Consider the following 27,352-nt stretch of genomic DNA (forward strand, 5'->3'; position numbering starts at 1 on the left):
TTATCTACCACGGCACTGATGGTCCCATTACAAGTACAGATGTAAAATCCCATTAAATTGGTTAACCGGTTAAACGTATTGAAGATGATAATTCACCTTGTCTGAAGGCTGAATACTCATCTTCTGCATTACCTACATGATCTCACCCCCAAAATTAAAATAAAAAAGGCATAAAGAGATGCTTCCCATTGCATTTCACCACTGAATAATTGTGGGATTTGGTTTGTAAGCACAGTGATCACCAAAAAATCCCGGGTATCCGTTCTCCACCCTCACACTGTTTAATGCCAAGGAAATGAGTTGTATGTCCTCTGCTCAGTGCTGTAACTTTGGTAACTGTATCCAGGGCATACAGTAGCATGAGCTGGCATTTAATCATTCATTCATTAGCACTGAGTGGTGCCTGAAAGACAAATAGAGGGTAGGAAACTGTGTCAGCCCATCTCAGAGGAGTATGCTGAAGATGAATTGGACAAGGTCGCTGCATTTTCTAGTATTCTTTCTGCACCACATCATCAGCTTTGGAGGGCAGCTACTGCTATCACAAGCTGTGGAGAAAGTAACTGCCCTTGCAGTGCCTGTCTGAAACCTTGCAGCTGCTGTCATTTGTTAATTAGGATGAGACTGTCAGAGGAGTCCAACAACTGCCAGGTGGAAGACTTCCACTTTGCTGTAGAATTGCTGGGATCTAGTGTGTTGTATGGCTGTCCCCCATGCTACTTGTTCTATGTATTGTGTTACTCCTTGTATTCCAGCGGACACAATTATTAATACAGCCTTTATAAAACCCGGGATTCCCCATCAGAGGCATAGCAAGGGTGTTATGCGCCTGGGGACAAAGGCAAAATTTTCGCGGCCCTCCTCCGCTGCGCAGTGGGCCCCGAACCTGGAGCACTGTTGAGCCTGACCCTGGGAGGAGGGGGGGGGGAGAGCTTGTACCCATCTTCCCCCATCCCCTCCAGTTTGGAGCTGGGCCCCCGCATGCACTAACCCGCCGGCGGAGACGGAGGACGGTCATTCTGGGGGTGGAGAGGTGGGGAGGAGGCTCGTGCCGATGAGTGAAATAGGAGCAGGCGAGCCGAGGGGTGACAGGGAGCAGAGGAAGACTAAATTGGTGCCCCCCCAGTGTGGTGCCAGGGGGCAACTTCCCCCCCACCCCCGCCCGTCCCTCACTGTGCCATTGTTCCCCCACCTCCTCGTTTGGTACTGGATGATTATAGGTTGTAGCAGAACTTTCGCAGCATTCCTCTGTTGAAGTTCTGCTGCATTTCTTCTGTCAACCCTGAGTTAATGCCAGTGGGTCCCAGCAGCTCATCAGATTTCATAAGATGAGGAGGGTCGGTCTAGGCCAGAAGTTCTTAAATTGTGGTCTGTGAGCCACCAGTGGTCCATGAGCCCTATTCAGGTGGTCTATGGATAATTCCCTCTAAAGCACGCAGCTGAGCAGCTGCACATGAGAGACTAAAGAGCTGCCCCCCTGATGAGTGGCTCGCAGCTGTGGCTGGACTCGGGATCCTCACGAGGCAGGGGAGGTGGTGGCCCCAGGGGGGGATACAGAGGAGGTGGGAGGGACCAGTGAGGTGGGGAAAATAGGTGGGAGGGGCAGTAGGGTCAGAAGAGGGGTGGAAGGAATTAAGTGGCCCTAAAAAATAATAGCTGGAGAACCACTGGTCTAGGCATTACAGGCTAGTTTGACGGGAAGCCACCTAACGAAAATTTCGGGTTGTAGGAAAGGGCATTGCTGATAAGCGCTGGCAATTGAGAATTCTCTTTGGGTCAGTGGTGAATCGGTGGGGCTTTTGGAGAGGTCATCTCTAGGGAGGTGGCAAGCAATGTTCTGATTATTTGTGGTCATTCCCAGATCTCATGGTATTTTATGTGTGTGTTCAGGATGTAGAGTGGATTCCACCTCACAAGTGGCTGCATTTCCGTGGTGAGTGGTGCCTTCTATTTGCAGTTTGGGAACAGTTTTGCAATCCTTTTTGGATGAAAGAATTGCTATTAAAAGTAGGAGGACTCTTAAATAACCATTAAGTGCTCTTCTGACTCAAACCCAAACTATCCACTCTTAGCTCCTATCCCAAATTCCTCGCCTGGGTGGACTTCTCTTTTTCTGCATTTGTTAAGAAGAACATTAGAGGTAATTAATTAGAAAACAGCAATGTAGAAAATGCTAATGGCACTAAAGAATTTGTGGGAATTTCCTGTTCTTCTGGTTGTTTCAGAATTTCTGTCATCTATCCCACTTGTACAAAAAAAAAAGTTTGGCTTTTGGTCCCTGAGAGGTTAAAAGGTGAGCAAGCAGCAGTTGTACTTGCTTTGGAAGGAATACACTTGGAAGCTGAGATTTCCTGCTGACAGCAGGAAAATCCAAACCCCATTGCATTTAATGGAAGGACTCCTATTAACTTCACTGGGCTATGAACCAGGGGTTAATGGAATGGAGCATCAGACAGCTGAAGCTGCCACATCAGACAGTAGGAAACTGTTTTTTCGTCATGCTTTTTGGTGGCAGGCTGCATTTGGTACCCCATTTGGTAAACATACAAAGGATCAGAGTTGCAAATAGTTGTCTATATAGAAGTGATAAATATAAAGCAACCCTACTTGTTATTGTCAGTTATTTTTTGCCACACAGCAGGATGTGGAAAGAGAAGGTAAAATAACCAACTGTTGATAAGGTCTTGGTCTTCATGACCTCATACATTCCTTTTGGGAAATGTGGTCGAAAGAGCTACACTTGCACGCAGCTGTTGAGATGGGAATTTGGCCGGCTTTCTCTTTCTCCCTGACACTGAGAAGTGGTATGCCTGAGATTTCAGTTGCAGGATGTCATACATTTACCCTTCTATAAAAAGCCAGTCCATTTAGTTAGGCCCTTCCCCTGCAAAGAGAAATACAAAACTAAGGAAACTATTCTCAAAGTATGTCAAGTGACCATAGGCAAATAGTGCCTCGGGGGGGGGGGGGGGGGGGGCGTGCAGGGAGGGCCACTCAGAGGAATGGGGAGGGTGGCACGAGAAGGCACCCGATTTAGAAATTAAAATGTTGATGGGTGTAAGGGGGGCAGTGCTGGCACAACTTAGCTATGCAAGAGAGCTCTTATGAACACAGTGAAAGTTGTGCAGAATTGCGCAGTTTGATTCCTTGGCTAACCTCATCTCGGAAAGTCCCTTCCACCTGGGTCCATGCCCCCCTGCTTATGCATAGCATGGCTGCGTCGTTGTGTGGGCACATATCAACATGCAACTTTGCCTCTTAGCCAGTCGCTAGTGCGTGCACCAATGTAGTGATTGCATTACTCCAGAAGCGAGGGAGCATTTTAGGGTTAGTACAGTGGACTGGAAGGGAGGGCCTGGGGTCATTGACACGCAGTTTGGCCTTGGACAGGAAACTTAACCTATATGGGACAACTCTTCAGGTGGTACAAATCATGAAAGCTCAAGATCTGGCCCTCTGTGCGGTGTGTACTATAGAATGCTAATTGAAAAGAGCCCAGTGAGGTTTAATGATTGTAAATCAACAGCACGGATTCTACATTGTTTCAGGGAAGGTTTAGCAACACCATCGTTCCAGTTCCCTCGCTCCCCAGAAGGTAAGAGTGGCAGAGTGCTCCAGTCCTTGGTCTTTGGCCGTGTCGAACCATAGAGATGTGCTGGTCACCTTTCTAACAGAACGGTTACAACCAGAAGCAGCTAATTAATGAGATGTCCTAAATGCCATCCAGCACTACACTAGAAGCTCTACAAGCTTGTACATTTAGACTGTCATAGCCAGCCTTACCGTGGGGTCCAAAAACACTTCGAAAATTAATGTCGAAGTTCCATACTAACACTGTTACCCCTCGGAGATGTCTACACATGTGGTCCAAGTGCTGTATTATATTTAAATGCCTCTTGGAGCACAAACCTTTAAAGACTGAATGCTCATCTTAAAACCAGTTCTGATGCATATTCTAGCAAGCGAGCGAATAAGTGAGCCATATAATCCAGTTTTTGCCTTGTTTGATGCAAAACACAGCATGAGGATAACATGGTCATTTTATCAGTGTTTGGTGTTCTGTTACTCATCCTGTGTTTGTTCTTCAACAGCATTCAACTACACAGTTTTTGTGAACAGAAAGCAAAGGAGTTTTAGCCACTTTCTCGTGCATCAGGTGTTGTGAGAGCAGCAGAGTTACAAGAGGTGGGGAATGTGTGTAAGGCAGACAGAGCTTTTAATAGGTTAACTTTCTGGAGTTGGTGGTCACAGTGAAGCCAGTTGCACAAACCATGAAATGCATCAGGGAGCAGTGAGAGGCAAAACCCTACAAAATGTTTCTGTTTGTTTTTGTGAACGACCTAGTTCCTTTGTCTCAGCCTTTGTTCAGAATATGCTTGGGGTGGGTAGGAGGAGAGAGGAAAGCAGTCAACCTAACTAATGTCAACAAAACTTAAATGACACCCAGAAGTCGTAAAAACAAAAATCACTAGAGGGTTTTCACACTTGGTCCCTCTATCAACAGTTTATATCCACACTTGGTGGCATCATCATCCACAGTGTGAGCAATACATTCTGGGTATGTATTTTTAAAAGGGAAGGGGTACATGCCTGCAGGGCAGCAGAGATCAAAACTCTGAGCAGAGCCATCAGGGCAGTCAGGAGATGCTAGTTCTGTCCTCAAAACAAACAATAGTGTTTGCACTGGCTCTTCGTCAAAAATAAAGGTACCCCTCCCCTTTTCAAAATACATACCCAGAGTTCATTGCTCACACTGTGGATCAGGGTGCCACCAAGTGTGGATACGAACTCTTGATAGAGGGACAAAGTGTGAAAACCCTCTGGTGATTTTTGTTTTGACGACTTCTGGGTGTCATTTAAATTTTGTTGACATTAGAAGAAAAAAGTCTCTGATAAGGGTGGGAGTTTTTTGTTGCCAAAACTGGGCATTTTTCCAGACAAAAGTCCCATTACAGTGTGTGCATGCTCGTTGTTTTGTTGCCAAAAACTTTGTAGTGTAGACAAAATCTTACTCTAAAACCCCAAATGGAAAGATTTCAGTTAATGCAACCAAATCAGATGTAGCCCTGATACTACTTTCCATCAACTGGGGATGTAAAATGCCATTTAATTACTTAACCAGTTAAACATAATGTTTAACTGGTTAACTGCTTAAACAGGGGCTGCCTGGAGTAGACTTCTGCCCTGTGGCATGGCGCATTGGGTCCTCATCCCCACCCCGCCACTGGTGGGAGCCTGCTCCAGCCAGGCCACCAGTTAGCCGTAACCGGCAAGCATCACAGAGAGACTGCCTGAGCCAGGAACTGAGCTATAATCTTAGTCCATTGTCTAAGGCAGGGCTACTCAACATGTGGCCCATGGGCTGAGTACAGCCTGCGGCCTGTTTTTATGGCCTAGGGTGTGGTTTCAGTTTATGCAGGGCTCAGTGTGCAGCCCACGGGAGGGATCCTCTGAACACGCTCCACAGTGGCGAGGCATCTCCCAGGCGGGGTGAGCATTGAAAGATGCAAGCGGACAGGCTGGCTGGAACAGATGGGTACAGGGTGTTGGCATTTCTAGGCCTCCGGGAGTTGGTGCCGGGAGTGCCATGGCATTGTGTGAAAAGCGATTTGCATATATTTGCATGTATATGCCATCAGACTTAAGTTGCGGTCCTTGGCATGTACTATGAGTATCGTTGTGGCCCCTAAGGCTTCCACAGTTGAGTAGCCCTGGTTTGAGGGCATGTCTGCCCTACCGTCTGCATCTAGGGAAGCCCTAAACCTCAATCCTCCCTTTCCCTTCCCCTCACCCCATGGAGGCCGGAGTGCCAAAGGAGTGAGGTGTCTCAGTTGGGGGCCACATCAGTGAGGGTTGGGGTTTTTTGGAGGAGTTTTTTTGCTTCTCTCTCGTGTGATCTCCATCTGATTTTTCCATGGATCAATGCCCTCCCCCCCCCCCCCCCCCCCCCCCAACCCAGAAAAGGTTCTCCATCGCTGCCATAAATAAAGGAAAAGTTGAAACCTTTTGTGTCGGACATAATTTTTTATTTTATTTAAAATGAAGTTTTCTTAAGTGTTTTAACTTTCTCATGTTTTAACTACAGGAGAAAGTTAAAACACTGAATCAGTTTAATAATTTAAATGAAATCGTTCTCCCCAGCTGCAGCACTAGCAAAATGGCTCTGGCATAATTTGAGTTTCCATTAGCAACTCGTAGTCCGTGGAAAGGTTTGCATTGACTCAGGTGGTCCATGAGGCTCATAGTGGAGAGAGCCTCTCCCTGCTCCCAGGAGACCAGCCTGGCCAAGGGCAGGAGAGTTAAATCCTTTGCACACCACTTTGGAAAGGGTGCTGACCCTTACTCTGGATCAATGGGGCAGCAATCAAACCAGCGGGGGTTGATTTATTGAGTCTAGCAGAGCCACAGTAAATCAACCATTGATCGCTCTCCATCAATGCCAGTACTCCACCAGAATGAGAAGCACAAGGGGAGTCAATGGGAAAGTGTCTCCTGTTGACGTACTGCAGCGAAGATACCACAGTTAGTAGATCTAGGTTTGCTGACTTCAGCTACGCCAGTCATGTAGGTGAACTTGTGTAACTTAGAATGATCTCACCCTGTAGTGTAGACCTGCACTTAGTCACACTCTGGCTTTATACTGGCCTTCTACACAGGGGAGAATTTCATCATACTAGTCTGATCTTTCTTATTCATGATGGGTGAATAAGAAAGGTGACTGGATCGAAAAGCCTGGCTCTATCAGCTTGAACAAATTTATTCTAAGGCCTGGTCTTGTGTTCACTTGGAAATAGCATGTAGAAAGCCAATGCTGTTCTTAAAGCCAGAATCTGCCTCAAGGCAAGTAGGCTAGAGCAGGCTGAACTTAAGTTAAACAAGGCATGAGATAAGACTGGTTCTGTATTGGTATGTGCATGGAATTCTATACTGACTTGAATTGCTCATGACTGCAGGGAGTACCAGCCGCTCTGGGAAGTTTTATGTGCAGACCATTTTGAAGATGGGCTGGAAAACACCATTGTTCTCAGTGCTTTTATTTGTGGATGGATCTTGTGCTCTCCATGATTTCTGATGAGAGGAGATAGAAGGACACAGTACTACTCCACAGGGGTACTATTTAGCATCTGTTTGTTCCATGTCTTCCTGTATAGACAAACCAAACCTGGCTGCTTTATCTCAGCTTGGGCTTATTTCTCCTCTGATATCACTGTCTCTCTGATACCTTGTTTAGAAGAGGATATGGGAGATTGTTTAAAACTCTTGCCTTTCTAAAACAAAAAACCAGAAAGAAAGATAATTAATTGTTTAAGGAGGGGAAAACCAGTTTCTACATCCTGTAGTTAACAAGAAAAGAGCAGAGAGAATGTGGGCTTTTGCTTTTAACTCAAGTACCTGTTGGAACCTCTCCTAGTACAGCGTGCCACCCTAATCTGCTGTGTCTGTGTCATTATCCTCCACGGTGTTGACATACTGTAGGAGTTCTGCAAATCCCCACATAGATGTTCAAGGGCTTTCAGTTCACCTACCAGCAAAATGAGGGCTCAGATGCCATCGCTTCAGGGATCCAGTGTTCTATATTTGACTAATTTCCTATTGACATTACTTTACTCTCCTGGTTTTTGGTTTTTAATGAAGAAAAGACTTTCCTTCACTGGTAGTTGAACACAGACTGTAATACTTAGCACTTAGATGAATCTGTTCTTCATTAAGGATGTTAAGAACTAGTCGAGTCGACTAGTCGATTCCCCCTCCCCCGCTGCCTCTATCAGATAGAGGCAGCAAAGGGGGAGTAAAAGGAGATACTTCAAAGCAGCAGCACCTTACGGAGCTTTCCCTGGGCTCCGTGTGGTGCTGCCCCTTCGAAATGCTGCAGCGGCGTTTGCATGGAGCCCAGGGACAGCTGGGGAGTCCCCAGCTGATCCTGGGTTCTGGGGAAATGTCGCACAGAGCCTGGGATCAGCTGGAGAGTCCCCACCTGACCAGGGCTCTCCGTGGCATTTAAAAACAGCAATGCAACATGGAGCCTGGGGTCAGCGGGGGACTCTCTGACCCCAGGCTTCATGAGGGCGCGTCTGCTTTGAAATGCACAAGAGCCTCTGCTGGGAACTCCTGTACATTTCAAAGCTGGCATCCGCATGTAGCCCAGAGTCGGTGGGACTTTCCGCTAGCCCCGGGCTGCACGCGGCGTTCCGCATTCCTCCTTTGAAATGTACAAGAGCCCCCCGCTGGGGCTCTTGTACATTTCAAAGGAGGAATGTGGAAGTACCTATCGAGAAGTTGATGGAGATTCCATCGACTACTTGACTAGTAAATTACTTGATATTTAACATCCTTATTTTTCATCTTCTCTGTAATCTTCAGCATTGAGTTCTATTGGATTATCTTCTGTATGTGTGTCATGTAAAGGCCAAATACAGCTGTTGCTTTAATGGCCATGAATAAGAGGCCAAAAGCCGTATATTCCTGTGGGGAGCTGAGGAATGGGAACTGCTCCCAGATTCTTCCTTCCATTCCGTGCACAGCAAATGTTTGCAGCTCTGCTTGTGGACAGATGAAAGCAAGTGTGGAATAGCTCTCTCTCCCAAATAGCTGTATCTCTGTGCTTGGCCATATCCACATCTGCAAAGTAATCCATGCTCTCTGACATCCCCATACAAGTTAGAAGATGGTGCAGTGTATGCACTGAGATGTGTGGGTTAGAGAAAAGTGCCTTGGATTGTTCCAGAGCCTGGTCTGCCTGCTCCATCCTTGCTCAACTTGCTAGCGTAGTTTCTTAATGGCAGTGGAGGTGACCTCTCTGGCACAAACTCTTTTACTGGGCCAACTTCTGTTGGTGAGAGAGACAAGCTCACGAGCTTACACAGAGTTTTTCAGACTTTGCCCTCCTTATGTGTTAGACCGGATGGCTACGACTCTGCATATAAACTTGTTTGTTGCTTACATCAGACATTGGTCCAAATCCCATCTATTTTTGCTACCTGGTTTTTTTACAGACTAGTCTCAAAGAGCTAGGAGCTGTCATCAGTTAGAAGGGCTCTCACTTGCTCTTGGCACCTTGCTAGATGATAGATAAACAACCATAAAATAGGTAGGTACAATGGAGCTAATGTTTGAGTAATATCTCTTCATCAGCTGCACGTACACATCCTTCAAGTCTACCCGTTTTCTTGATGATTACAGTTTGATTTGAAGCTGTTACCACTTTTCTCCAGATGGTATCACAGAGTAATTCAAGTCTGTGTGCACGGGATTATGCTAGAGACCATACCCTACTTCTCTGATTTTCTGGTTATAATGCAAAGGCATTCTCATCTCCGCAGCAACTCCTTCAGGGTAGAGCAGACCCCACCTTCACAATGAATTTATTCTGTACTTTTGGCATGTAATACTTGTCCATCATTTGACTCTACTTTACAGACGTAGCTAGATGCTCAGTTAATGAGAGGATTTGGCATGAGAGGTTCCCTTTGTTTCTCTGGCCAGCCTAAGAATATTTTAAGATACAGTTCTGTACCACTGTGTAGCATTGTGATTGCTGTTTCTCAATTTAAGCCATTCTTATTTGGCCATTGGGGAAAAAAATAAACATAGACATATATTGCTTCCAAAAGAAACTCAAAATAAAACCAAGAAATGTGGTACAGCACAATCATTTCCCAGAAAGGCAAAACTGAGAGCAAGGGAGAGCGAGCATCATGCGACTTTCTGTTTTTACTTGCTAAGTAATTTAATCACGAAGAATTGGGACTCTGTGTATTGAGTGTGTGTGTTCAGTAATAAAACTATAGCTGTGTGTGCGAGTGTGTGTTGCATGCATTTCCTGCTTTAAAATACATGAATGCAAGTATCTGTAGTCGGATTCAATTTTGCTCTTGCCAGGCGATTGCGTATATTCAACAAATATGCTGTATGGTAAAGAAGGCCCTAATTCAAACTATTCATGTGCTTAAAATTAGGCATGCACTTAAGCAATTTGCTCAATTAAGGCTTTAATATCTGTTGATCAGAGAATTTTTACTGTGCCCATCACAATAGTGTCTGAACATTATATTGAGGAGAAAAAAAAAACTAGAAAAATTTCCTCCAAGTAGTTTCACACATAACCACTAAGTATTTCTAAAACTCTTGACATGCTAATGTAATTAATACATCTGGCTGTCACCTAAAGTAAATACCAATTTGCCTATTCATCAGTTTTGGTATGATTTTATTTTATTGTAAATGTTATGGGTCTCGATGAAGTTCTGTGTGCTGAATTCCCAGCTCTAAGGACTGCAATACATCATCCTTCATAGTTCGATGTGTCTTTATTATAATTTATTTTGGTTAGCTTGCAAAAATGCAAGAGTTTGCTCTGAAATAAGAGAGATTATCTTGTGATATCCTAAAATGACTCTTGTTTCCTTTGCTCTGGTGTAAAACAAACAAAGAAATGTTGAGGCAAATACTTAAGCCTTATCTAAGAGATGTTCTTCCTGGTTAATGCTGGGCGTTCTCATTTTAGAATGAGTGATTGCTCCCAGTTATCTTAATACGCAATAAACAAACCCAAACCCACTTTGTATGTTAAGCTAACCAGGAAAGAGCCACTCTCTTTCTGGAATCTGTGTGTCTACACGCAGAGTTAATCAAGAATGATTCCTAAGGTAGACTAGACATTGGTCTAAATCAGTGGTTTTCAATCTTTTTGGCCTGCGGCTCACCCTGCTCAACACAGACATTTCCATGGCCCACTAGCCAGCCAGCCATGATGACAGAATGGGTCCAGGGTCTGGGCAGGTGGTAGCTTGCCGAAGTGGACTGAGGGTGAGTGGGGGGATTTGGGTATGAGGGAGGGTGCAGGAGAGCAGGCTGGGGTTTAGTGCGGGGAGGGAGGGTCTGGCGAGGAGGAAGAGTGCGGGAGCGGGCTGAGGATGGGGGTCTAGGAGGGAAGGAAGATACAGGAACAGGGTGAGAGGTCTGGGAGGGAAAGGAGGATGGGGGAGTATATATCAGGCTCCGTCCTCCCCTTCCTCCCCCCCACTCCCAGGCACCTACCCCGTTGCTCCCATTGGCCATCATTCCAGCCAATAGGAGCAGCAGGGAAAGCTTCCAGGTAAGCGGTTTCCTGTGTTGCCATTCCTCCAGCGGAGGGGAGATGGAATGGCAGCACACAGAGCCACTTCCTTCCCCCACAAGCTGGATCTGGTGTGTGAGGCTCCCTGTCTCCTCCTCCTCCGCAGCGGGATGCTGGCACTCCAAACTTGTGGCTCCCTGCTGTGGAGCTGGGGGGGCAGCAATCCCGTGGCCCACTTGCAAGATGATCACAAACTACGAGTGGTCCATGGACCACACTTTGAGAACCATTGGTCTTAAATATCTCGGGGGGCGGAGGGGGGGTAGCCATGTTAATCTGTAACTTAAACTTAAAAAATGACAGTAGTCCCATAGCACCTTAGAGACTAACCACAAAATATATCTAGTATCATGAGCTTTTGTGGGCACAAACCACTTGTTCAGATGACAAATATGGAGCAAGAGGCACAGAGGTGCAAATATAAAGCAGAAAAAGAAACGGGGGGAAGGGGGAAAAACGTGAATTAGTGTCATACTAAATGAGGCTAATAGAGTGAGCTGTAAGTGCCTGACACTTAGCTTTTGATGTCATTTGGGTGGTGTTTGGGATGTTATATGACCCTCTCCACATTTTTCCTGTTTTAGATTTGAACCTGTGTGCTTCTTGCTCCATAGTTGTCATCTGAAGAAGTAGATTGTGCCCATGAAAGCTCACGGTACTATCTATATATTTCTTGGTTAGTCTCTGAGGTGCTAAAGGACCATTGTTTAAGTTTTTCACTGGTCTAAATGGTCAAGTATGCATCCACAATTCATTGTAAACACAAACTTCTTGCATTTAAATAAAGAAAACATTGCTTTTAGAAACCTGGCCATTGATTGTGTACACAATAGGCATGTTTCCTTACAAGTAATAAAACACAAGAAATATCAGTTTGGCTTAGAAATCACATCAATACATTAAATGGTAGTTTTATCCTTCTCCCCATTTAGTCACACACAGACCAAGTCTTTCTTAGTTCAGCATGTGAAGTTGCAACCAATGATTGTTCTGGTTTTCAGATCACAACTAAACGTAGAACATGTTGTGGATGTTGCTAAGAGACGATTTGAATTTATTTTTAAGAAATATTTCAGCCTCATTTAAGTTGATGATATTTTAGCCCGGTGATCTTTAAAATTGCATTTTTAGCCATTCTGAACAGTTATACATCCTTCTAGTAAAATCTAGGGGTTGTACAAAACAGAGGCAGTGAGCCCTGAGGCTTTCAGCCGGGAAAGCTAGCCTGGGTACTGCAGTGAAAATGAAGCCTCAGGTGCACTGGATTGTCTTTGAATACTTCAGAAACAACCGAGGTCTTTTCTGATGGCTGCTCGGAGAAATTGGAAAACAGAATCAGGTAGCAGGAGTGAGCAAAAGGTGACAAAAAAGAAATAAAGCCAAGATTTGGAAGCTAGCAACTTGTGAGTGACGTGCAGTCCATTGTCAAAACCAGCAGCCTACAGCACAAGTGGGAGGTTCAAAGGTTATCATCCTGTTATGCTAATTGAGTTTGAGCTAAGCTCTTCCCAAGAAAGAAAGCCTCTTAGTGAATTACTTATTCAGTTCCTCTGGGCTGGCTGTAACTCTATCTTAGAATCTACTGAAGAGGCCCTTGAAGACAACTACCACTAAAGGATTTCTCTGAATTTAAGCATCTCCAAATGAAAAGCAACCAAGAAAGCTGAGCGATAGAGTGACTTTTGCCATTTATTGTGTGTGCTTGAGAGGCCAAAGATGTTCAGGTACACAGCACCTTGGCAAGTCCTCTGTCTATCCATGGAACAGGGGCTAAGGGTAAGAGCTCTTTGTTTTCATGCTGCTGTCAGAAAAGTATGATTCATTATTTGAATACTTAGAAGTTTTTGTCTTTGTATGAGTCTGTGTGTATGTAGCATCAGAATTATCTAGCCAATGAAAGAGATCACACCTTTCTTTGTGAGGTTATGCAGGTATGTGTTTTTGTTTTGAATATATGGTAAGCTGATTTCTGTGAAGACCAGGGCAAAACAGAAGCAAGTGAATTCTGAAACATAAATACGACCTCTATATCACTTCTGTTCCTATAACACTTCTATCCAAGGCTCACAGAAAGATAAAAACATGTCATGAATTAGCCCTTACAACTTGCTTGTGAGGTACTTTTTAAAAAGGAGAAGCAGGCAGGCTAAGTGTCTTGCTCAAGATCGTAAAGCAAGTCGGTGATATTTATGAAAATATAATCCAGATCTTTGGATTCCCAGTCCTTTGAATTGCATAATGCTCCCTCGCTGTCTTCTAAATTGGATTTTGCCGGAGGCCACTTTTTAATCTTCACAATGTGAGAATGTCAGAAGATAAATTTCTGCAACAGAATTATTATTCTTGGGAAGTTTGAAATCTATAAAGGATATGAAAAGAAACAAACTTTTTTGGAGTCAATTTAAATTCATGTTTCTTTCAGTGATTGTCATCATGATTCCCATATGGATAGTGTGGTAGTTAGGAATGTAAAATCCCGTTTAATCATTTAACCATTTAAACATTATGTTTATCTAGTTAAGTATTTAACTGGGCTGGAGCAGCCTCTCCCTTGCAATATGGCATGGCATTTTCCCCAACACTAGGGGTGGTTTTCTGCCTGTAGTTTGGTGGGCTGCTCTGGCCAGGCTGCCAGTTAACTGTACCTAGTAAGCATCGCCTAGTAAGAGTGATGCTTACTGGTTAGATGATTAACCATTCACATCCCTAGTGATAGGATCCTTTTCCTTAGAAGCAGTCTCCATTAGATATTAAAAATTATAGAGCTTTAAGTGAAGCATTTTTCCCCCCCAAAAAAACATTAAACAGTAGATACTACACGATTAAGAGAGAAGCCTGGTCTATTGACTACATGCATTCTCTCCTCTCCCTCTTCCCCCGCAGTGAGGAGGGGGGATGCGGGAGCCAGTGCTTGTGGGAGCTGGCTTTTAAACCAGATCTCCATGCATGCTGGCTCCACTGAGCTGCCGGAGAGGCAGCGGGCAGGGGAAGGTGGTATGGGATCTACCCCTGCTCCCCTCTCAGACTGGCTCCCATCTGCCGCCCCACACTGCTGCCTCTGATAGATGAAGGAATTGGTGAATGTGTTCAAGTCTCAGCTTTTGTTTTTTAAGCGTATATTTCTAAGCCTTGTAGTTGCAAGAAAAAGCTTGAAAATATTCCTAATGGCTCTGAAATCAGCCATCCCACCCTCATAAGTGGAATTTTAAAAAAAATCTCATGTTCATAATTTTTTCATGAATGTTGAGTGCCTGACTCGTGACTTTTGAATGCTTGAGACGGGTAATACTGTATGAGTTGTAGCTAATGCAGGCTTGGTTGTACAATTATTGAAGACTTCTTTATGGCAAAAATTATTGGTTCTTACTAGTAACGCTGCTCTTTCTAATAAGCACTTTCATTCAGGGTCTTTGCAGTGATTTCTGACCTGAATGCAATGTCCTTTTGATCTCAAAGGCTCTGATCTATGCCGCTTTCATAAATGGAGCTTACTTATAAGCACCTGTGTAACAACCTTGGCGTGAGCTGGAGGATTTGATGTTACCCAGACCACACAATAGTCTTTTAGAAGAACAAGTGAATATTTTCTCCATGTGAAATTGAGGGGGAACTTTAGGAAGGTCTAAGTAGCCAATGCAGAATCTTGCTACAATCTACTCCCTGCACATGGATAGGAATTTAAAAAGCCCTTGAAACTGCTTCTGGTATTGAGCCTTTCTATTTGTTTTATTTAATTTTTCACGGACCAGTGCAGCTATTCATATAGAAGCTAAAGGCCTCAATCCATCAACAGAGCCATTCAGATAAATCTCCTTCACAGGATCAGGACTTCAGTATATAAGATAAGTTATTAATAACCATGTCAGGTATGCTGTTACAGATCTGTCCCTCTGGGGTGTGGGAGTGATCAGACCACTTCTGAGATCTTAGAGGAGAGCTGAAAGATTGAGGGCACGAGAGCAGTATCCTTTTATTAGTTTTATTCCATATATATCAACAGACCAAGATGTTTAGATAGCTTATATGTAACTGCGAGATACTCTGTTCCCCTGTTCAAGCATACTCACACAAGCATACTGATCAGGTGGCCAACCCTGACGGTAGCTGGAGAGGCTAGAGATCTGTCAGTGCACACACTCTCTCAGCGTCTGTTGATTCGTCTCCACTGGTGCCCCGCCGTGAAGAACCCTTAGACACTTCTAATCAGTAGCTCTGTTGATGTTTCACTGAGAAACTGCTGTGTACAACTTTCCTCTGAAACTGCTGCATAGGACTTTCCTTTGGGTGTCACACACAAAGTCATCCTCCTTAGTCTTGCTATTTTCATGTTGTTTGTCCCATAGTCACTTCGTGCAATCGGGTCTCCTGATGATTTGCCTCTTTGCCTTTGTCCACTTCACAATCATAATGCATACACACTTATTCTTGCTCGTTCTTACCCCGTTAATTCATTATAATTAATACATAAATCAATAAAATCTGTGAGAATCATATCAATGATGAGAGTCAGCATCATAAACTTAAGCATTCCTACAGCATCTGTTTCATTATGGGAACAACATAGACTGCAGATCATGGGGAAACCGTGTTACAAACGTAACAATCATTTTGCTTAGGATTATGGGCATATATCTAAAAGTCTGCAGGAGTCAATAGGAGCAAATAGCTGTCCAAGCAGTCATAACACCTCAAGAAACATATTTTGCCAAGCCATTGATGTTGGAGAATCAGTGTCTTTGATTCGTATTTTGCTCTTCCGGGTGTTTTCTAAAATAATTCAGGCTCTGAACTTGCAAATGCCTGTGCACATACTTCATGGGAATTCATTACACTGACATGCTTCAAGTTAAGACAGGTGCATAAGGGGCTACAGGACTGTGGTCTATAGAAAATGTTTATAATTATGTGCAAGAAGACTATTTCTTCCTACAAAGGATTGCCCTGCCTCATGGAAAGTTTAAAGAATTAAAACAAAAGTGCGTAACTTTCCTGCAGGATAAAAATTATTCCTTTTGGGCTATTAGTGGGGGAATTATTTGCCCTTGTGCACATGCAGACTTCATATCCCCTGCTGCTTTCCCCCTTCCCTCCTGCAGAAAATACATTGTCAGAAAGGTGCTGCACCCATCAGGGATGCGGTGGTACCAGCAAAGAGGGCAGCCAGATTTCTACTCCCACAAAACCAATCATCCTTGGCCCACCCCTGCCCTTCCTCTTCTCCGAGGCCCCTCCTTGCTCCACCCCCATTCACTTCATCCACTCTCCCCGTTACTTGCTTTCCCCACCCTCCCTTGCTCATTTTCACTGAGCTAGGGCAGGGGTGTGTGTAGATAAGGGCTCCGGCTGGGGGGATTCAGGCTCTGTTGTGTGCCCAGAGACGAGGGATTTGGGATGCAGGACAGGGCTCTGGGCGTGCAGGGGAGTTGAGTGTTCTGTCTGGAGGTGCACGCTCAGGGCTGGGGATGGGGGTCAGAGCTTTGGGGTGTAGGAGGGTGCTCTGGGCTGGGATTAAGCTGTTCAGAGGGGACTCTGGATTAGGGCAGTGGGTTGAAGGGGTGAGGGTGCAGGCTCCAGGCAACGCTTACCTCAAGCAGCTCCAGGAAGCAGCAGCATGTCCCCTATCCTGCTGCTATGTGGAGATGTGGCCAGGCAGCACTGCATGCTGTCCATCCACAGTCACAGCCTCCCACAGTTCCCAGTGGCTGCAGTTCCCAACCAATAGGAACTGCAGACCAGCACTTGGGATGGGGCAGCGCCATGCGCAGGGCCCCCTGGCTGTCCCTGGGTATAGGAGATGGAGGAGGGACATGTGCTGTGTCTGTGAGCCCCAGGGAGCCTTCCTTAGCCTTGCTGTGCCATTGACTGGATTTTAATGACCTGCTGACTGGAGCTGTCAGGGTCCCTTTTAGACCAGGCGTTCTGGTCAAACACTAGATACGTGGCAACCCTAGTGAGGGAGGAACCAAGGCACATGGGGATACACTGGACTTTGGGGTGAGTCACACCGTTAGGATTCAGAAGGGCTGGTGATGAGAAGACAGACTAGAGTAGGGGGAAGGTGCTATCGGTTAATCCTATTGACTACACACATTCTCTCCCTCCTCCCCCGCCCCGCTCCTGGCTGCCTCTGTATTTGAGCAGCGGAGGTGAGAGCCAGCTTTTAAGTTGGCTCCCCCCAAGCACTGGGTACAATGGAATCTCTTCCCCCCCACCTCTGATAGTTCACACAGGAAGCCAGCTCTGGAGTCCTGCCTGCCTTTCCTTGCTGCCTCCCACAGAGGCAGCCAGGGAGGAGGAAGCAGCTTGGAGGGAACAGGGGAGGCTGTCACGGGATGCCTGAGCAGCTTCTGTCTACAGGGAGCTTCAACCTCCATGGACAGAGGTTGCTGCCACCACAGGCTGCTGCCTCTGTATCAGAGGCAGCAGCTGGGGTGGCAGGCAGAGCCAGTCTGTGCACTGGCTGACGGCCCCATCTGTAGAGATTATTGAATCATCGTGTGACCACTAAGAATTTATGCGGTTACACAGTTATTCAGTTGCTTGAGATCTAACATCCCCTATTTGAAAGTTACATTCTAATTCAATCGGGATTTAGTTCAGAGAAGTCCTATGGCTATTACACAGTAGGTCAGAATGGATAATCTGCTGATGCCTTCTGGCCTTATTTCTGAATCTATATGTATATTCCACGAGAGTAATATGAGAGAACCTAATTTAATTAACAAAGTCTTTCAGTAGCAAAAAAACACATGCTAAAAAATGGCAAGATTTTTTTAAAATGGGAGCCTAAAATTATTCTTCTATTTTTAGTCACTGAAAGGTTTGACTTTAAGCAGCTCCCTTCACCTCAAGCTTCTTACTTCGGTGCCTCTATGTGGATTAAAGAACTTAATTTAAGTTTCCTGGGGTTTTTTAATGTTCACTGTAAATTATTTGTCTATTGTTTTAAAGAGAGATATTGTACGTTCAGAGGTATCTTGATACTATTGTAGTGTATGATCTGGTCAAGTTCTTAACTAGATCTACTAAATCAAACTCCGGAAGATTGATCGCAGCAGCGTTAGTTTTCCCTGGGTTGAAGAAACGGCCTAAATTCCCCACCCAAAGCTGTTGGTCTGATCCATGTGGGTGCACTCTTGCCCCTGTGAGGTAGCTGGGTGCACAAAGTGGACATGGGGCCCATCATGTGGATTACATTACAGCTGTGAAACTGGAGAAGGTTGAAGTGACTTGTGTAAGGGAAAGGGGAGGAGTGGTAGAAGGTTGGGGATTTTGAAACTCTTTGCATCGTTGCTTTCAGTGGTAAAAGTGATAATGGAGCTGGTAACTCAGGGGCTGAAGGGTAGAATTTGTCACCATCTTTGAAAAAAATCAATGTTCAGATACACAAGGGGCTCGTCTACACTGGCCCCTTTTCCGGAAGGGGCATGTAAATTTCATGAGTCGTAGTAGGGAAATGCACGGGGGATTTAAATATCCCCCACGGCATTTAAATAAAAATGTCCGCCGCTTTATTCCGGCTTTTAGAAAAGCCGGAAAAGAGCGTCTACACTGGCCCCGATCCTCCGGAAAAAAAGCCCTTTGAAGTAGGAATAAGAGCCTCCGGAAAAGGGCGCTTTTTCTGGAGGATCGGGGCCAGTGTAGACGCTCTTTTCCGGCTTTTTTAAAAGCCGGAAAAAAGCGGCGGACATTTTTATTTAAATGCCGCGGGGGATATTTAAATCCCCTGCGCATTTCCCTACTACGACTCATGAAATTTACATGCCCCTTCCGGAAAAGGGGCCAGTGTAGACGTAGCCAAGCAGTGTTGTTAACACAGCAATGACGTTAGCTACTACCCGTTATGCAGCGATGAGGGCAGATCCCTGCACTCATGCAGAACCCCTTTGAAGTCTGTGTGGTGGGCGCAGAGATCTACCCACATGGCTTCATTTGTGGGATCCAAGATGAAAGAAATGCTAAAAGCAAAATACAGGATTTTCAGAAGTGACGATAGGAATTAGGTGCCTTCAAAAATTTCACACTCTTAGCATCCAAAGACGTCTGTTCTGTTCTGCGCACCCTCTCAACGCTGTTATCAGAGTGCCTCTGATTACTGCTTTGAGATGTATCTAACATTGAAAGACTCCTGATTTCCCATCCATCCAGTTCGAATGCTGTTGAGCTAGCTGTGTCTTCTAGAATGTAAAGATGGCAGCTTCTTTTGGTGGTGATTGTGTGTTTCAGTATTACCTTGTACGTTTTTTATAGTTAAGGAAAGACTGTCTATCAGCAAAACCTTTACAAAAATGTGTCCTGTGACTCTCATCATCAATAACTTGCACGTTCATTATACCCAAGGAATTAAATTCCCTGTGATGGCTTAAAATTGGATGCTCAAATCTTCATCCTGCTGAGTGCTGACCATTCTGTCTCTGATCCACCAAAGCTTTAACCAGTGTGCTATAGCTAAAAGCAGATGAGTGGATCCCATTGAAGTTAATGCTCAGAGTTAGGCAAATGATTAAGTACATAAGAACATAAGAACGGCCATACTGGGTCAGACCAAAGGTCCATCTAGCCCAGTATCCTGTCTGCCGACAGTGGCCAGCACCAAGTGCCCCAGAGAGGGTGGACCAAAGACAATGATCAAGCGATTTGTCTCCTGCCATCCCTCTCCAGCCTCTGACAAACAGAGGCCAGGGACACCATTTTATCCCCTGGCTTAATAGCCTTTTATGGACCTAACCTCAATGAAATTGTCTAGTTTCTCTTTAAACTCTGTTATAGTCCTAGCCTTCACAGCCTCCTCTGGCAAGGAGTTCCACAGGTTGACTACACGCTGTGTGAAGAACTTTCTTCTATTAGTTTTAAACCTGTTCCCCATTAATTTCATTTGGTGTCCTCTAGTTCTTCTATTTAGGGAACTAATAAATAACTTTTCTTTATTCGCCCTCTCCACACCACTCATGATTTTATAGACCTCTATCATATCCCCCCTCAGTCTCCTCTTTTCTAAACTGAAAAGTCCCAGTCATTTTAACCTCTCTTCATATGGGACCTGTTCCAAACCCCTAATCATTTTAGTTGCCCTTTTCTGAACCCTTTGCAAGGCCAAAATATCTTTTTTGAGGTGACAAGAGCCTCAAGTAGCTTGTTAAATGAAGGAATTATTCAGAAAGTGGATTTTTTTGGTATGATTTTATATACCCAAGAAGTACTTCCATTATATTTTTTAAAGAGAGATGCTCCACAAACTCCTGTGCTGTATTTTTATATTGGGTCTCTTTTTATTAATCTATTCTGTAGCTACACCATGTATTATGGGCAACTATAAAGAAAAGGAGAATTTGCTCCAGGGTCCATAGCCTCCCTAAAAGCACAAAATACTTCTTTCAACTCAGTTCAGTGTGATATTTTCCCAAGTGCACATAATAAAGCAGTTCTGAATGCTTGGCAGGAAGTGAATTAAGGTGTCAGGAAGCAGCGTCCAGACAGCGGCTCCAATTCAGTCTGTGTAAAGTTCTACTGCAGAACTCTGCAAATCTGCAAACATCTGCTTTATACCTGTGGCTCTCTGCATCCACAGATTTGTTCTATTGTTTTCAGCCTTTGTGGATCAGATGCAGATCCAAATTTTTGTATCTGTGCAGAGCTCTTCCCAGTGCGATAGTGTGCTAGTATTGACACAATACATATAAAAGGTGGAGTGCAGATCATAGGTCTGACACAAATTAATGATCTTGGATGTGGATTCAAATTATTGTAGCTATGAGAGGCTCTATATATTTGATATACTGTTTGAGCCAAAACCCAAACAGCGTACAGGCAGTCCCCGACTTACGCGGATCCGACTTATGTCGGATCCGCAGTTACGAACACAGACTGCGGGACCTCGCGGTCCCGCCGCCCGTGTACTCCCGGCGAGAAAAGCTGCTCCGCATCTGCCTGGTCTGCAGACCAGGAAGACGCGGAACAAAGCCCTGGAGGGGCTCCGGCAGCGGAGCAGCCCAGGCGCGCCTGGGCTGCCCCCCAGCCGGCTTCCCCCGAGGCTTTGCAAAGTACGCGCAGCTAGTACGCCCCCCCTCCCCCCCAGCAGACTAGGCTTTTCTCCGGTAGCCTGTGGCAGAGCAGCTGAGGCGCTGCCAGTTGGTCCCGCAGCGCCGCTCTGGGCGCTACTGGACCAACCCGGCAGCACCCCAGCTGCTCTGCCCCAGGCATCCTGATTCAGCTGCTGCTGGTCAGTTTAAGCAGCGGCTGAATCAGGACGCCTGGGGCAGAGCAGCTGGGGTGCTGCTGGGTTGGTCCAGTAGCGCCCAGAGCGGCGCTACTGGAGCAACCCAGCAGCACCCCAGCTGCTCTGCCCCAGGCGTCCCCAAGACAGCTGCTGCTGAAACTGACCAGCGCTGACTACAGGAAGCCCGAGGCAGAGTTGCTCTGCCCCGGGCTTCCTGGAATCAGCTGCTGATCAGTTTCAGCAGCAGCTGACTTGGGGAGCTTGGGGTTCTTAAGTTGATTCTGTATGTAAGTCGGAGCTGGCGGTCAGTTTCAGCAGCGGCTGAATCTGGACGCCAGTTCCGACTTACATACAGATTCAACTTAAGAACAAACCTACAGTCCCTATCTTGTACGTAACCCGGGGACTGCCTGTATATGGGAAACAATGTTCCCACTAATTTTGTCCGTCCATGTGCAGAATAAATTTTGCTATGTGCACTGTTGCATGTGTGGATGTGCACCACTTGTAGACACAAATGCTGCTGGCTGTGGGTGCTCTAATTAGTCTGGTGGCACCCGTGTCTATCCTGGATGGCCACTCAAGCCCACACCTTACAGTGAACTCTGCGAGAAAACTTCCTCTATCAAATGAATTAAGGGTCCAGTTTAGATTTACACATGTTAACTTAACTTTTCCCATCCTTGCAATACAGTCTTGCGATTGACCTATTAGCTCTGTGCAAAGATTCATTACAGGCCTTGTTACCGTGCATATCATCTCCATTACTTTAGTGGGCATTGGATCGGGGCCTCACACTTCAGTGTGCCTTCCTTGCTCACAGATCCAGAATCTTTAACAGGCAATGGAAACCTGTTCTCAATGTTTACGTTGTCAGCCAAAGCAGTGAAAGCTATGGTTCTCATGAACTCACTTGACTACAGTACACGAGCCCTGAAGAAAGTTGTCAAATATCATGAGACTCGGCATAAAATCAGGAGAGATGGCAATACTGTATTAGATATTGGGAATCTGCACTGTTACCCCATTGCCATTCACATTCCCAGAATAGTTAGTTTTGTCACTAAACATCCTTCTAAAAATCAGTAGCGATGGGCCTATGTTTAATACCAAGATACTCGAGTAACTCAGTAAATGGCATATCAAATAGATCTCCTTGTAACATTGTTTAAAAGGACCAGTTGTTGTGAGACAATCAAAATCACCATTTAGCATTTTGTCTTTTGGGGAATGTCCAACTTAGCTTTGACACATGAAGTAAGCGGTTGCCTTCCTTTAGGCACAAAGCCTGCCCCGTTCAATTCGATAGCGAACACACATCGATTTCCGTGGGAGCAGGACACAGTCCCCTAATACAATGTGTCTCTGGTATACATCGGTTCCGCACTAACATAGTTGATGCTTGTAGGAACTGATGCGTTATAAGTCCTCCCCTCCCATTCCCTGCTTTTACGTTGCACGATACCCTCTCTCCCAATTTGTAGGGTTGCCAGGTGTCCGATTTTGAACCAGACAGTCCGGTATTTGAGCTTCCTGTCCGGGAAACAAATTTTCTAATTAAGTTTTATTATTATCGTGAGTATCAGTACGTAATTGCGTATTGCCTGGCTGGTAGACACACTTACACTGCATGAGCCTGTCTACTAGCCGGGCAGTACACAACGACAGAGTAGAGAGGAGGGGGATGGGATGGAATCCCCGGGGCCAGACTCGGCCATGTGCCCTGCTGGGGCCCTGCCAGAACCCTTCTGTGCATGGGATGGGCAGCACCCCGGGATCTGTGTGCACCCAGGCCAGCCCCACTCCCTGCCAGCCTTGCTTCCCGCCAGCCGGTTCCTTTCCCCAATCTCTCCTGGCCAGCCCTGCTCCCCCCATCTTCCTCCCGGCCAGCCCTGCTTCCTGCTGACTGGTTCCTTCCCCCTGGCCAACCCGCTCCCCCCGACCTCCTCCCGGCCAGCCCTGCTCCTCTTCTCCTGTCCTGTCCGCGCCCCCCCCCCCCCCCCCCCCCCAGATCAAGTGTGTCAGTATTTTTTTTTAAATCATTTGGTAACCCTACCAATTTGCACAAATGGAAATCAGTTGTGGGGGAAAATCCCCACTTTACATCATTTCACTCTACATCCACGTTTTTTGGAATGTATCTTAGATGTATAGCAGGGATGCCCTGGATAATATTGGATGTACTATTTCTACTGATAAGCAAAACTAGGCAGACCTTGCTGGAACATTATTGTTGGAGGCTCTGTAGTCATAGCAAATAAAATTAGTGACAGGACAACCACATCCAATTTCCCTCTACAATGAAAAAGTGTTACAAGATTAATAAGGAACACATTTTAGCAACGCTGTTTGTATGTATTAATTAGATTTAATTAATGTAGCTTTTACCAATACTCACTTTTAAAGGCTTTAATTTGTGCTCAGCCTGAAGCATATAAGGAAGAGTGGCAAGAGAGTTTGTTTGGCATATAAAGTGGAATTAAATAATTGAAAAACCAGTTTATTTTTATCATGTTATCATGTAAGTATAGTATAATCCTTGCTCTAATTGCCACTGTATTTCTATCAGGAGAGTAATCAGCCAGGTTTGTTCCCTTTGCATAATAATTACTCCCTATAGCATCTGCAGATTTTTAGTACATTATCAGGTGACTTGGTATTGGCAAGTTCTGGAAGAATACTTTTATTGTGACTAATTTAAAATAATCAATTTCTTACTACCTCATCTCAGATTTAAACTGTGACATAGTAACTAGTGCGTTAGAGTTAAGTGTGTTGTCATGTGCAATTGAATTCCCTCTCACATGGGTCGTAATTGAGTTCCATAAAATGTTGGCCAAATTAATAGATGGCTCAGTCTCTTCGTAGTACAGAGCAATTCAGTTTCCTTATATTTCTCAGTAAAAAGACTCTTAATATCTGACCAAATCTTTCGTATATCTGAGAGAAATCTCTGAGATCACTTGTTACCAAATAAATAAATATCCCTACACAGCGAAGAATAATCACTGTTCTACAATTGTGATGGATTCCAAGACAAGAAAGTATTTTGTGTACAAGTAATTACCAAAAAAAGAAAAAGGTCCTAGCAGGGATGACGTTTAATCAGTTAATCGACTCGTTGATGGAATTTCCCATCGACTAGTCGATAAGTTGATATGGGGGGAAACTGCAGAGCTGCAGCAGAGTTATCTCCCGGCCCCGGCTGAAGAGCAGCAGGGGGTGGACCAGTTGTGAGCCAGGAATCAGCTTGCACCCGATCCCCCACTATGCCTTTGCCTGCCCTGCCTCCCCACGGAGATGGTGCTGCAGCGGAACTGGCTTTTAAGCCAGCTCCCCACAGCACTGGCTCCTGCCTCCCCTCTCCGACACTCTCTAAAGGAGGCCGCAAGGGTGAGGGTGGGGGGAAGCGACTAGTCGAGTCACTGGTCAACTGTCTGATAAGCATTTGCTTATCAGATAGTCGACTAGTCACTTACAGCCCTAGGGCTTAGTGGAGCTATCCTATACTGACTATCAGGCACAGGCTTAGTAGCCTGATCAGAAGGCTTTTGAAATCAGTGGAAGTCACCTATTGACTCCAGTGGGCTTTGGATCAGGGCTTTGGATTCATCCTTCTCTTAAAAAGTGGCTTTCATAGGCATCCAGGTTCTTAATGAAGAACCTCAGTTCCTTGCAACACATGCCCATTGACTGCTGTTAGAACACCTAGCCTGCACACCTACTACTGCTGAATCTGTGTTTCGACCCTGGATTTGGCTGTGATGCTTGCAATATTTAGTGTTTTTCCATAAATCCTTAGCTTTTAAAAGTCAGATAATATACATGAACATTTCATCTTTTATGCCTTTACCATTTTGTTGTTTTTTCTACCCCCCCCCTCTTTTTTTAAAGTAAGGTTCCTGCAATTTTGCTGCTCTCTTGCATGGTTTTAATAAGTGATAAATGATTGCCTTTCCTTTGGGGGTTTTGACATTTAAAGTTGATGTATTGCAACATGTCAGTTCTCATTGATTAGGGTTATCACTATAACCTGGGATTAGTTCATTTATATTATCTAGTTAGTCAATATCCTGTGGAAACAGACGGGGGTGAGGGGAGGAAGAGGAGTAAATCCATTGAGGGAGTAGAGGCTGATATAAATATCATGATCATGCACTCCTGGGAGATCTCTAAGGTCCCATATAATTAAGTGCTATGCACTCGTATGTTCTACGAGGGGTGGAGAACCTAAAGCTCAGGGGCCAGATGCGACCCCCAGCTTGCCCGGATACAGCCGCTGAGGCCCAGAGCTTCCTCCCCAGGATTAGGGAGCCTGTGCTGGTACTCCAGCCCCCCGCCGTCTCCCCCACAGAGCTGGAGCACACCAGATCTATTAACCTGGGCCCCCAAAGGCGCTGGTGTGCAGGGGAATATGAAGGAAGGGCCACATGGGTGTCACTTGAGTGTGGCCCCAGACTGATTTTTCTGTGGGTCAGTGACCCTGATCTAAAAAAGATTCCCTACCCTCCTTCTTTGTATTTTGAGTCCGATACATTGTTTAGACGTCATAGTTTCGCACCTCAATAAAATGTTTTTAAAATAATCTTTTCTGCAGTTAGTCATGTCATTCATTTGCACCAGGGAGCACCTGACCCCCTAGTGCAGGGGGTGGGCAAATACGGGATCCGGTCTGCGAAGGTTAGCCCCGGCAGGCCCCCACACCGCCTTTTTTACCTGCGCCTCCGCAGGTCCCGGGTTATCACAGCTCCTGTTGGCCACGGGTTGCTGCTCTTGGCCCATGGGAACTGCAATCATCCAACTGTGCCTGCGGAGGTGCAGGTAAACATAGCGACAGCGGCCCACCAGGGGCTAGCCCTAGTGAATCACCACCATTTTTATTGCCCACCACTGCCTAGTGTCACTGAATGATGTTCCAACATTCCCTGGAGCCTGGTTAACGAGCAACAAAGTCTGTGAGTTCCTTTGAGGCTTTATAAATGGGTTCATAAAACACTGTCAAGGCAGCACTGAAATAGAACAGCTCTCTTCAAAGTTCTTGCTTGTTTACTGTTAGATTAATTAAATTATGTTATATTCACCCTAAAAATGGTTCAGGGAGTTAGTTATTTTGATGTGAACAGTTGTCATTAACCTCCTTTCAAGGTGAGGTAGGTTTGAGATTTTAGTAGACCTAATTCTGAAACTGGTTATTCCACTTGGAAGTATTTTCTAAATCATCCCCTGTAATCCATGTATTAAAGTGCTGAATTAGGCAGAGCAACAGAATTAGGAGTGTAGTTTTTCATCCTCTGAAGAGAAGAAGAGGTTTGTGGAGATGGGGGTTGAATTGTTGCTCTCCTGGGACTTGGATGGATGACATGGAAACAAGCAGAGGAAGAAAGTTCAGCAGGATTATTCAGAGCAGGAAGTTCTCTTTGAAAACTAGCAGATGTACCCATTGAACTAATTTGTGGTAATCTGCCGCCGTGTAGTGTTAAACTCCTTAAATGCACTGAGGGCCAAACACCCCTTAAACTGCATTTGCAGCATCAAAAGTAATAAATCGTTAGCATTCCTTTGGGACTCAACAGCAGAAATACAATAATTAATATTTCAAAGAAAACTTCAATTATTTCTTTTAATTTGGCTTTCATGGAGCCTCCCTCATTCAATTGTCCCCTTCTCCAGCTGACACTTCTTAGCTTTACAAACGGTACCTATATATAACCCGCCTATCAGGTGTTTTTGGAACGTAGTAAGGGCCAGGTTCAGGCAGTGCTGTTGTGATTTCCTTCTGTGCACATGTAGAAGTAACTTCTAGCTAAGTGCGACTCACGCTAAGTCCCCACCCAGAGGTCCTTGCTCGCCCTGTGTTCCAGCAACACATAAAAAGAGCTTGGTTTGCCAGACTGGTAGTTCTATTTCAAACACATAGTCTAATGTCACTTGCCAAAAAAGTTGGAGGATAAAACAGCCTGGAAAAGGTAGGTCTTCGCTTCGGGATTAGTTTAGCCCACCTGTGAGCACAGCTGCATGGC

The 27,352-nt window shown here is 45.2% G+C and overlaps 1 protein-coding gene across 16 annotated transcripts in view; it reads left to right on the plus strand.

Annotated features, from left to right (window-relative positions):
- PALM2AKAP2 (PALM2 and AKAP2 fusion) overlaps positions 1-27,352 on the plus strand; it is a 356,683-nt gene that overhangs the window by 267,666 nt on the left and 61,665 nt on the right. The window contains exon 1 of one of the 16 annotated variants that reach the window (XM_025190526.2): positions 11,804-12,892. The exons of 14 other annotated variants lie outside the window; for them this stretch is intronic. In XM_025190526.2, the coding sequence (XP_025046311.2) occupies positions 12,833-12,892 (60 nt within the window). In that variant the 5' untranslated portion in view covers positions 11,804-12,832. Of the gene's footprint in view, positions 1-11,803; positions 12,893-27,352 lie in introns of those variants that run through there. One more of the 16 variants, XM_075931398.1, reaches the window with a different exon arrangement.

This window comes from Pelodiscus sinensis, chromosome 6 (assembly GCF_049634645.1).
Source record: "Pelodiscus sinensis isolate JC-2024 chromosome 6, ASM4963464v1, whole genome shotgun sequence".
NCBI classification, from domain to species: Eukaryota; Metazoa; Chordata; order Testudines; family Trionychidae; genus Pelodiscus; species Pelodiscus sinensis.